Source organism: Phoenix dactylifera, chromosome 4 (genome assembly GCF_009389715.1).
Source record: "Phoenix dactylifera cultivar Barhee BC4 chromosome 4, palm_55x_up_171113_PBpolish2nd_filt_p, whole genome shotgun sequence".
Classification (NCBI taxonomy): domain Eukaryota; kingdom Viridiplantae; phylum Streptophyta; class Magnoliopsida; order Arecales; family Arecaceae; genus Phoenix; species Phoenix dactylifera.
The window spans coordinates 2,115,823-2,128,383 of NC_052395.1; the positions used below are offsets into that span (position 1 = coordinate 2,115,823).

At 39.8% G+C, this 12,561-nt stretch overlaps 1 protein-coding gene across 8 annotated transcripts; it reads right to left on the bottom strand.

Annotated features, from left to right (window-relative positions):
* Nucleotides 1–2,748: 2,748 nt before the first annotated feature.
* On the bottom strand, nt 2,749–9,204 carry LOC103720577 (pentatricopeptide repeat-containing protein At4g02750-like). 8 transcript variants are annotated; one of them, XR_003388190.2, is made up of 8 exons: nt 9,067–9,204; nt 6,624–8,948; nt 5,889–6,199; nt 4,977–5,164; nt 4,397–4,769; nt 4,216–4,296; nt 4,067–4,080; nt 2,749–3,122 (listed from the first exon to the last, which is right to left on the bottom strand). XR_003388190.2 is itself a non-coding variant. In XM_026809807.2 (3 exons), the coding sequence occupies exons 1-2, from the start codon at nt 9,164–9,166 to the stop codon at nt 6,637–6,639; spliced, it is 2,412 nt and encodes an 803-aa protein (XP_026665608.1). In that variant the 5' UTR covers nt 9,167–9,204; the 3' UTR covers nt 6,190–6,250; nt 6,624–6,636. The 8 variants fall into 8 exon arrangements, 1 of the variants encoding a protein (XP_026665608.1); XR_003388186.2 differs by having other exon boundaries at nt 3,955–4,080; XR_003388185.2 differs by having other exon boundaries at nt 2,749–4,080; nt 5,889–6,192.
* Between the last annotated feature and the right edge of the window lie 3,357 nt (nt 9,205–12,561).

Genomic DNA, 12,561 nt, shown 5'->3' on the forward strand with positions numbered 1-12,561 from the left:
GATCCGTACCTAATCTATTATTTTTTATAAAACAATACTCAACTCACCAACTCAATTAACATTTCACTTGCCAATTATATATCTTAGTAAATAGCAACGGTTATTGAACTGTCTTGAACAGGTCGATTTTGAACAATCAAGCCAAAATGAGCAATACCGTCCAATTTTGGAGAAATTATTGGTTGGACCAGGTCTACCAACTCATTGGCAGACCAGTCCAACCAGAAAGGGGGACACGCATGAATATGGATGAAAAGAAACAAAAAGGAAAGGAAGAAATACAGATGTGTCCTTTTATGGTTGGATTGGTCCACCACTGAGCTGGTGGCTCTGATTCAACCAATAATTTCATCCAATTTTGGGTAATACAAACTTAGTTTCCCCGACATTATAGAAAAAAAAAAAGAAGCTGCCACTAATCCCCCTCGCCACTAGCACCTCTCTCTATCCATTCAATCTCCCTTGAGGTCCCAAAGCCAACCCCCAGTCGCCCCCTCAATGGCCTCCCTCTTTGACCCGGCCCAATCCACCACCCCGTTGGGCATTATTGCCCTCCTTAGCACCCCCCCCCCGCTAATTTGCAATTATGTGACCCCACCATTGGTTAATTACCTCCTGCCTCCTTCCACCCTCCTCTCTATTTTTATATCTAGATTTGAAGTTACTCTACTTGTAAAGTGTTGCGTATTGATATGCGTACCGTCCAATTGACTCGACACTTGATCGTCGTGGATCACACGACCGATGCCGCCAACCTTGGTAGATAGAATAAAGTATGAGAAAAAATATAGAAAATTTAGAATTGCTTTTTATAAGCTGTGATGAAAAAAAAATAGGTGAAAAAATATGAAAAAAATTAAAAATATCATTCCTTTTATCATCCTTTTTAGTACTTTTTGTAAACACTCCACTTTTGGCCCCCTATAATATTATTTGGTGGTGCCATCGGATGCAACGTCCCAAAACTTAAGCTTATTGCACTTCTGCACCCCAACTCATGATTCATTCATGCACTACGCATCATCAACTCTAACTCGTCATAGACCTTTCAATGTTGGAGTACGATAGGAATCATTACTGCAAGGCATAGAGGGGGAGGTGATCATAAGCGTCTATATTGTAAAATCGATTTTCGACGGAATGAAAAAGACATATTTGATAGAATCATAACCATAAAATAAGACCCTAATCGAAATGCATATATTTGTCTTATACACTATGGAGATAGTGAGAATAGATATATTTTACATTTCAGAGGGACTATAATGGGAGATACCATTGTTTCTAGTAGAGAATTTCTTATGTCGCAAACCATTTTTGAATTTTCCATCATTTTTCGGGGACCTAATGGCGGATTTTTAACGTGCGGACCATTTGACGACAAGCATCGGCATTGGATTCAAATTTCGATCTGTGAAACCCTTGGAATTATCTGTGATATCGTGGAATGGTCTTACCACATGCCGGAACCCTGGTCGCATGTTTCCATCATCAGGTCCTTCCAATAGCAAGATTCTGCTGTGGGAGCATAATTCCCACAGCAGTGTCCTGTTTTTTTTGTCACCATATAGTTTTAATGCTGAGCTTATCCTCCCCTCAGGATCTCTACAAATAGCCCTCCTACCTCCCCTCTCAAGTCATGGAGGTTTTGAGAGGGTCGTGCTCAAGAGGTTCTGTCGGATCTCGCACTGGAGCTACGTACTCTCCCTCTTTATCTTGCCTTCCCATGCACAGACGTCATTAGTTATGCCACCCAGTCATTATCTAATGCAATTAAATTAAGAAAAAAAGAATGGCAATTTGAGAAGGAAAAAGATCTGCTGATAAGAGAAATCTAAGAAAGGGCCAAACTAGAGAATTTCGAATACCATATCCAAACAAATTTCAGAAATTAAACTCCTAGGAAGAGAGAACATCGCCTTGGGACCAAAACCACACAAATGTGGGGATATATGGCAATAGGGGCTGTCATTCCTAAAATTGAAGCAGGTTTGAGTGTTAGGTTTTGACTTGGAACCTTAGCAAGCCTTGATTATTTCAGCCATCTATCCCTCATATCCTACTCATTTCCTTTGATAGAGGTGGTGGAATCTTGATGCAGTGTGACATACAGTTGGTAGGTAATATAATCGGTTGGTCCATATCAAGCTTTGTAGGAGCCAGCGGATTTATAGCAAGACATAATATTAGTTTTTTACTTGATCGCCAAATTTATTGCTAGGGTTTCCTATTTCTAACCCAAATGTTTTCGACGTCAAATCTCCGATATCCGTCAATCATGGTGTTGGTGGCGAGCTTCCATTGCCGAGCAAGGAGGGAAGGATCGAAAAAGATAATTCTTAGACTAGATAGGGACCTCAAAATAATTTGGTCTTCCCCATGGAATATATAAAGTCCGTGGATGAAACACATAAAATTAAAAAAAGTAACTAGCATCCTTAGATAGTTCGGTCATTTAGATTCATTTTCCATAGCTTTACATAATGCTTGTACAATGGTTCGGGGATCAAAACATGCCAAACAAAAAATTGAACTAGGTACATAGCTGGTACTTATATCTTCTTTAGGTCCACCTCTTATAGTAGTCACGCAGTAGAACATCTGAAACTAAAAATTAAACGAAGGTCCCCAGATTCTTGTACAATTTCATTCGAATTCAGATTCAGTATCTCTAATATTAATAACAGGCCCGGCCCCTCTACTGATAGCTTTATTATGCTTTGGACAACGTCATTGTTCCCGCAGAAGTTGCAAGTCCTTAGAAATCTCTAATAAAACTATGAGCGCTCCACACAAGCCTGAAGGTCATCTTAGCTGAGTACATGAACTAAAGAAGCACAAGCTTATCTCAGAAATAAAAAGAACTTTTACATATCTCTAACCAATTAATGCTGTAGAACACTTAAACATGTTCAAATTATGGTCATTACAGCCATATCGGTGTGATCGGCCTTGGGCCGGCCGGTGACGAAGAACGGGAGCCATTCAGATGGGAGGAGCACAGCTGACCCTGGCGGTGGACAAGTTTGGCAGCAGCGGAGCCTGGCAGAAGCAGGATGTGTCTCTGCGCCTCTAGTGCAGAGAGTTGAGGATTTTTCTCTCTTTTTTTCCTTCTATTTTTCCTGTAATAAAATGTGTGGTGCTTTGCTCAAAACAAAAGGTTGTTATCGTATAAGTGCCAAAACAAACTAAAACACTTGGAGGTTTCAAACAAGACCATGGTTAACAATCAGCAGTGTTATTTTCTTATCATTTTGTAGAACTCCATCTCCAAAATTCTAAGTTTTCATCAATGATGTTTGAGTAAGCAGGATAATTGCATAGATATCTAATTAAAAAGAAATGGAAAACAACAGGCATGCATTCTTCATTAGATACATGGCAGTAGATAAAATATGTCAGAAATTTTTCTTTTAAGATATCTCCCTGCCAACCAACTGGCCCAAACAGACATGCACTTGTTGTCATCTATAGAATACACTTCAAAAATATATACACCGATCAGAAGAAAAACCTCGGCGACAGATCAGGTAGGCTTGATATTTGAGCAAAGCTTATTTTCGTTTGTAAAATATTACCACCACACAGAGACGATGAATGGTTATAAATGAAACTTTATGGAAATTTCGGGAGAGAAAGCTTGCAACATGTGAACAAAAAAAAACATTGAAATAGAAAGACACACCGAAAAGCACACTTACTCCCCCCACTAAGACCTCCGAGCAGTGATCACCTTTTGTATGATAAAAAGCAACAAACTCCAGCAACTGCTTTATTCTCAATAATCTACCCTTTATTTTTCTAAACTCAACTCCTGTGGATGGAAAGAAGCCCACCACCTTACCATGGTATGCATATTTTCTCTACTGTGTCAAGAAGACTAGAAAGAAACCAATTAACGTCTTTGCCTATATTAAGCAGTTCTTATTGTCCAAAAATCAATTTTTTCCCCACCTCCTGGCTTTGGCTCTAGATACTTCATCACAGGGTTATCAGTGAAAAGGGGGATTTCCTGAAATGCGGAACTTTTTCCTTTTTTCAGATCGGAGAAATTTTGGAGGCTTACCTTCTTTTTCCATCCTGCAGAAAAATAGAAGGAACAGCAGTTAGAACAAATAAGCTCAGATCCTTCCATTCTTTCTTAACTTATTTACCCAGGAATGAGATATATTGGCAATCCAAGCTTGTGGGAGGGATTAACTGGGAACAGACAACCTTTGGCACTTTTTGCACAAAGTGGCGACTTCCAAGACTCCACCCCGGGCCATTGCGCTTCTCAACTCAAGCCCTTTACCACTGCACCAAGCAACAGTAAAACATTGGTTTACATTTTAAACAATACTTAAAAAACTGTGGTTTCACATTCTCAACGAAAATTTAGACACCCAGGTTATACCTGACAAACCAATGGTTTCATTCATTCTAGATGGGACTGCAGGCTCATCGAGAATCTACCCTCCTCTGAATCATATAGCCTTTCAATTCAACCACCATGTGCCGTATCCATGGGGGCAAACCTCTCTGTCAGCTTCTGATTCCTTGATAATGATAGCTATCAACAGTTTTCTCTGCATTTGATCACCATGTCCCAACCACCTTCATCACATTCTGGTGGTCATCATAGTTCTCATAATCTATGCGACTCAGCAGAGCTCTTTCCCATGAACTTGGTAGAGAGTGCCTCCACAGGTGACATGGATAGAAGATCGTTCTGCAGTTCCATTGATCATGGCTTCCATAAAAAGCAAGGACATAACCTACACAATGTTCTAGCAATTTGGATAGAAGAAATTAAAAACTGAACATTTATCAGAGAATCAGTGAATTGTAAGAAAATTATTTTTATTATCCAAAAATCCGAAAACAATAACATATTGTTGGATAGTTCACAAAAGAACTCCTCCAAGTAGCTGCATTATCATGCACTTTAATAACTTAAAATAGAAAGTGCAAATTGTGCCAAGCTGAGTGCTTACCACCCCACAAGAAGTCATTTTCATGCTTTGTACAATATAAACCTCCAGGTGCCACCCCACAAGAAGTCATTTTTATGCTTGCCACCCCATCGATCACCCGGTTGCAAAATCTATTCTTCTTTGATGGGCTAAGGAACTTGTAAGCATCAAAAGGCAAGTCCCAGTAGTATGCCAGTATCATCTGAAAACTACACAGGGATTCCCATAGTAACAGAAGTGATGAGAAAAGAAAAATATGATTTGATGGGTACACATTCACCATATTCAAAAAGGAATTCACTCCTACATCCACCCAAAAAGTGTCCTAGTACCCGAGTGACCAGACCAGTCTCAAAATTTTAGACCATCAAAATGATAAAACCCCAGATCCCTGGATGGAAGAAAAAATGTTGATTTTAACTATGACTTATCCTTGCCTCATAATATTCTGGGGACTGCTTAGAAAGCTCCTTTGAAAGATAAAACATATTTACCATGCCTCAGTTTCAAAGATAATAAACAGTGATGCATCGTACTTGCTAGTCATGTAATAACAAAATTGAGCAATTTACTAAAACAATCAAGTTAGCAAATGATCAGTGCACAACCAAATTGTCAATAAATTGATATCTAGTATTAGTTTAGAATTTAATTTAGTGCTACTATAATGACTGATATGTAGGCCTGTTAACGAGCCGAGCCGAGGCTGGGCTCGTTTCACAGAAGCTCGGGCTCGGGCTCGGGCTTGGTACCGAGCTCTGTATTGGGTTCGAGCTCGGGCTCAAGCTCGATAACAAAGATCCAGTATACATTAAACACCACAATCAGTATAAATTATTGACAAAATTCACCAAATATATTTTTTTTGTGTGGGCGCGGAAAAGTCTTAGAGACAGAACATTGCAAAGAAAGAGGGAAAAAAAAGAAAAATACCTATTCTTCTCTTCTTCTTCCATGATCTCCCCTGCAGCGTCGCTCCCGCCATCGCCGCTTTCGCCACGGCACCCTCCGCATCCCGGAAGACGATCCCACCTCCGATCACCCCAAACAAAAGGCCGAGCAGGGGCTATTCCCCCATCCTCTGTGCCGAGCTCACAATCGGGTAGGCCGCCTTCGTCGCCTTCGGAGCTGCCGCAGTCCAAGCCGTCGTCGCTTCTTCTTCCCCTTCTCCGATGTCGGATGGCGGTTCGCAGCTGCCCGGCTCCATGTTCCGCCGCTTTTTCTCTTCTTCCCCTCTCTATTCCCTGATATTATACGATTAGGACTAGAGTTTTGAGAGCCGCCCACCGAGAATACTAGGAGAGCGTCGCACATAACAAAATATTATTACACCGATTAGGGCTCAGAGCAGCTCTCCGCACATAACAAAATAGAGAGAGAGAGAGAGAATATTGGGGGGGCAGGGGAGGAGACGGGGGAGACTCAAAAAGAGTCCAGGCAGTGTTAAGTCACGAACCCAAACGTGCTCGTGAGCTGCTCGGGCTCGAGCTCGGGTTTAAACGGGCCTCATTTTGGGCTCGGGCTCGGGTTGGTTTGACTAACGAACCAAGCTTTTACCGGGCCGAGCTCGAGCTGAGCCCAAGCAGCTCAGCTCGTTAACAGGCCTACTGATATGCTATAAAATGATATCTTAGAATTCCTGAGTAGGAGTGTTCATCATGAACTTACCTTGGATGGAAGTCTATATCCAGCTGCAACCAGGTCGTTTATTAGACCCAAGTATCTTTTTTTGAATTCTCAATTTTTCTATATCATCCCATCTCCCAGCTGACCCATAAACACTGATAAGATGCAAATATGGCATTGGGTCCCTTGCATCACAAGCAGATAGCTGGTTAGCTGCATTTTCTGCTAATTTAGTATTGCAATTTAATCTGCACCCACTCAGAAGCGAAGTCCATATCACAGAATCTGGTTCAAAAGGCATCGAGTAAGCCAATTTCTCAGCCTGCTCAACCATACCCATCCGACATAAAAGATCAATTATACAAGCATAATGCATTAATTTAGGTGAAATTCCATAATCATATTTCATAGAACTAATGTAATGCTGAGCTTCATCCAAAAGGCACATGTGCGTACAAGCAGATAGTATACCAAGAAAAGTGACCTCATCAGGTTTGGTATTCGTCCTCTTCATAATCTCAAACATTTCGATAGCATTTTTACCAAGGCCATTAAATGCATACCCATTAATCATTGCATTCCACGTCACCACATCCCACTCAGGCATGCAGTCAAAGATTAGTTTAGCTAGCAGCATATCCCCACACTTGCAGTACATATTTATTAGTGAGTTTCCAACCACCATGTGTGATTCGTGCCCAAGCTTGATAACAACAGCATGGATTTGTTCCCCAAGGATCAGTAGAGATAACCTTGACGAAGCAGTGAGAAGGCTAGCTATAGCTAACTCGCTCGGGCTTATTTCAGATAATACCATCCTTTTAAAGAGTGGAAAAGCCTCATTATACAACCCATTCTGGACAATCCCCGATATTAAAGCATCCCAAGTTGTACCATCACGCTCGGGAGACTCATTAAAGAGCTTATAAGCATCGGCAACCTTCCCATGCTGAAGTAAACCAGAGATCATGACATTATATGTGACAGTATTTCTTTCAGGCATCTTGTTGAAAAGCTGCAAGGCCTTGTCCACTAGGCTTTCTTCCACGTAACCATGTATCAAAGTCGTATACGCCATTACATCTTTTTCAAGCATTTTGTTAAATAATTTCTGTGCTTCATCTAGATTTCCATTTTCTAAAAAACTTGACATCAAAGCTGTAGTTGACTCCACAGTTGGTTCGGGCATCTCTGAGAACAATTCGAGAGCAGCATCAATTCTCTTATCTTTCAGATAACCATTAATCATTGAGTTCCAAGAAATCTTGTCCTTTTTGTCCATATGATCAAAAAATTTACGGGCCTCATTGACATTTTTGTTATTTATATAACCGCATAGTAAGGAGTTCCACGATCTGATAAACTTACCTTCCAATTTGTCAAATTCTAGCTTAGCTGCTTCTATGTTCAGACATTCACAATACATTAAAACAAATGAAGCCTCAACGCCCTCATCAAGATGAAAAAATCCGAATTTTATCGCATAGCCATGAATCTTTCTGCCCTGTTTGACATTTTTCATACCAGAACAGGCATTAGTTACCTTGATAATGCTAGCAGCAGTAGTTGGAACTCCATCACTCATCATCTTAGCAAAGAATTCAATTGCCTCTTCAAATTGTCCATTACTAACAAAGCCTCCTAACATTACGGACCAAGTTACCACATTCTTGGCAGGCATCAAGTTGAACAGCTCCAGTGCAATTCTCACTTTCTTAACCTCAGCATACCCATTAATCATGGCAGTCCAAGAAACAACATTTCGTCTCGGCATCCGATCAAAAGCTTCACGAGCATAGTTCATCCTGCGGTTGATTGCAAAGCCCGATATCAAAGCATTCCACGTCGCAAGGTTTGGGCGAACTATATCATCAAACACCCGGATCAAGCAATCGGAGACATTGCAGTTCGAATACATTGTAATCAAAGAAGTACCCACAAATACATTCGCCGAAGAACCGGTCTTTACAGACAGCGCATGAATCTGTTTCCCCTGCTCCAAAGCTCTGAGCTTCGCACAAGCTGACAAAACAGTGGAAATGGACGTATGGTTCGGCATCAGTCTGCAACCATTCATCTCCGAGAAGATTCGAATAACTTCATTGCAACGACCGTTCTTTGCATAAGCAGTCATGATTGAATTCCAGGAGACAACATCTCGTTCCGGCATTTGATCAAACAGCCTCCGGGCAGATACCAAATCACCAGCTTTAGAGCAGCCCATGATCAGTTTGTTTAGTGAAGTAACATCGATGCTTTGCGGGGAGCAAATCGTCAAAGATCGAGAACTTAAAAATTTCACAGGAAACGGCACGGAATTGAGGATTTGGATCTGCTTCATGAGCATCAGCAGCTCTAGCATTTGACCTGTATTACATCAGAACGCAAACCCGTTCAGATAGTTCATACGGAGAGCATCGGGGCCTGCGGTGGAAATTTATATGGAAGAAAGCATAATGCATAAGAAGAGTGGTTAGTCCCACACCGGATAAAGGAGGACGAGGCGGCGAGGACATCATCTGCACATTGTTTGCCCAGCGACCAAAAAGTCGATGGCCTAAGTAAGGGCCACAAATTGCACACATTTAGGCCCTGTTTGGGAGCTCAAGCTGTTTGGTAATCACATTTTTATGGGAGAGGGTGGCATTGAAGAGTTTTTCATAATATAATATAAAATTATATAATATAATATATTAATGTATTATTGGAGAGGGTGGCATTAAGGCTGCAAATGGGTCGGGTCGACCCGGGACCCGACCCGACCCGACCCGCTTTAGACCCGACCCGACCCGAATTTTAGGACCCGCGGGGCCGGGTCGGGTCCTAAATTTAGACCCGATCTATTTTTCGGGTCGGGTCGGGTCCACCCAATCTTGATCCGGGACCCGACCCGACCCGACCCGAAAAATAGATCGGGTCTAAATTTGCAAAGCCAATCTTGGTTCTAGCATTGCACAGTTCATCATTGTCCTCTCCTAAAAGTTTTTGCTCAAGACAGTCTTCACGAAAATATAAAGATCCTTTGCTTCCTTCTGGAGCTGATTTTCCCTGGCATTCATACAACAAAGAAAAGCTGCTTTGGCTCTCTACTCGATCAACTTGATTGTGCATTTTACTCTCCAGAAACACTCTCCTCTGCTGAGTATTTAGACAAGTTTTTCAGATGCAACAGAAATAGGCATGGAATTTTCTCCTCGAAGCTGTCAATGGAATTTGCACTATCCACATAATTCGGACATGGACAGCGTAAACCCATATGCAAATAATCAGAGCCAGCAGCAAAAGGAATTATGCCAAAGAATGAAAAGGAAACATATGATAGGAACTAGAAAAGATGTCCATGAAGATGTATAAGAGGCATAAGGTATTAACATATAACATTGCACACTCAAAATGAGGTTAAAACTTGCAGAAAACAATTGTTTAACTTTGCTTGCTCTGGGGTTAAAACTTGTTCATCTCATGGACCCGACCGGACCCAAACCCGGACCCGATCGGATCCGGATCCGACCCGACCCGAATGACCCGACGGGGTTGGCATCGACCCGACCCGACCCGACCCGAATTTCAACCGGGTCGGGTCTGGGTCCAAAATTAGGACCCGAACAAAAAACCGGGTCGGGTCGGGGTCGCTCAGGACCCGACCCGACCCGACCCATTTGCAGCCCTAGGTGGCATTGAAGAGGGGGATGGGTGGGAGTGGAAGAGGAGGCAATGGAGTATTTTGGGAGAAAAAACGATTTTTTGAATGGAAGTATTTTGGTCAAAAAAATAGCTTTTCGGCAAAGTTAAAAATAACTTTTTTTTTAGAAAGCTATAAATTGGAGCTTCTTCCGAAAAACTATTTTTAGCTTTCTGCAAAAGCTGAAACAGCTTTTCAAAATTTTTACCAAATACCCTTTTTCATCCAAAAGTACTTTTGGAGGGTCAGAAAGTGCTTTTTGGCTCTCTAAAAACTCCCCCAAATGGGGCCTTAGACTATTCCCTGCTTGTCCCAAAAAATATAATATTTACGAATGAGAAAAAAAAATCAAATATATGGAATTTAACAAATATTTTACTATAATTGGATTCAAAATATTTTTTTTTTTTACACCAACCCTCTCCCACCTCTCTTTGTCTCTCTAATTACACAAGTTTTTGCCTAAGATTTTATCCTGCTGGCAATATTTCAATTTCTATTAATATAAACCACAAACCAAGACAAGATATAAAAAATTTCTCTCTCTCATCTCAGCTGGTGTATTCCAATGATTATAATAGTAAGATCGATATTATTAATGTTTTAATTTTGTCATGAAAATAGTTTAGGTCACCATATTTGATGATTGCAATCAACAAAAATGCAGTAAAATAAATATAATGGATGAAATACCATGTTGCCCGAGCATAAATTGCACACATTTAAACTATTCTCTTCTTGTCCCAAAAAATATAATATTTACATATGAGACAAGAAATCAAATATATGGAATTTAACAAATATTTTACTATAATTGGATTCATAATATTATTTTTTGGACACCAACCCTCTCCCACATCTCTCTCTCTAATTACGCAAGCTTTATGCTAAGATTTTTATCTTGCTGGCAATTTTTCAATTTCTATTAATACAAACCACAATCCAAGACAAGATATAAAAAATTTCTCTCTCTCATCTCAGCTGGTGTATTCCAATGATTATATTAGTAAGAGCAATATTACTAATATTTTAATTTTGTCATAAAAAAAGTTTAGGTCGCCATATCTAATGATTGCAATCAACAAAAAAATAGTAAAATAAATATAATGGATGAGATACCATGTTGCCCGGGCATAAATTGCACACATTTAAACTATTCCCTCCTTGTTCCAAAAAAATATAATATTTACGTATGAGACAAGAAATCAAATATATGGAATTTAACAAATATTTTACTATAATTGGATTCATAATATTATTTTTTTGACACCAACCCTCACCAACCTCTCTTTGTCTCTATAATTACACAACCTTTTGCACCTAAAATTTTTATCCTGCTAGTAATTTTTCAATTTCTATTAATATAAGCCACAATTCAAGATAAGATATAGCAAATATCTCTCTTTCATCTCAGCTAGTGTATTCCAATAATTATATTAGTAAGATCAATATTATTAATATTTTAATTTTGTCATGAAAATAGTTTAGGTCGCCATATCTAATGATTGCAATCAACAAAAAAGCAGTAAAATAAATATAATGGATGAGATACTATGTTGCTCGAGCATCTTATCATTTTCCATATGCTTCTTTCTCCAATCAATTGTCTCTCCTAGTGTTACTATTGGCAGGTATAGTAATCTAGCCAAAATTTTGAATTAAAAATCTTAAATAATTTTATGCTTTTTCGAATTAATTTTTATTTTCCATCTTGTATGATATCCGGCATATTTCAATTTTGAGCACCTATATATAGGTGATCAAAATGATGGATTTTTTTTTTGGCTGCCAAAATGACACTAAACAATCTCAGCCCATTATCTTTCTTAACATTAAAAAATTTATGTATATATGCAGGATAAGAAACTCAAGAAAACAACTTAAAATTCGAAAAACTGAACGTGCGGAAGCAGCGGTCTACGTACAAAAAATTATGAATGGTCAGGGAGGATATCGAGTTCTTAGAATTAATTATTATATTATTATTTGGTCAGCAATTCTCTCCCTTGCACGGAAATCAGTTTTGAGAGACGTTGGAGGGAGGCCGGTCATCAGTAACTTCAGTACTAAGACTAGACCCAAAGAAGAGAGAGAATGCAAGGGATACGCTTTTAGCTTTACGAGTTCCCAGAATAATTCCTGACGTATCCTTCCAATCCCCAATCATGACGCAGCTTTTCCTCGGTAGCAGCGTCACTCCAGAATTTAAAAATGCGACAGGACTCGCCCACTCGGCTTTCCCGCCTTTTCTATTTTTATTTATTTAATTTATTTATTTTTTGTATGGGCTACTCACAC

Excerpts from the sequence above, each read along its gene's own strand:
- LOC103720577 (XM_026809807.2), bottom strand. The coding sequence starts at position 9,166 with ATGTGTGCAATTTGTGGCCCTTACTTAGGCCATCGACTTTTTGGTCGC. Across the intron at positions 8,949-9,066 it reads GCCTCGTCCTCCTTTATCCG|GTCAAATGCTAGAGCTGCTG; the intron begins GTGTGGGACTAA and ends GATGTAATACAG.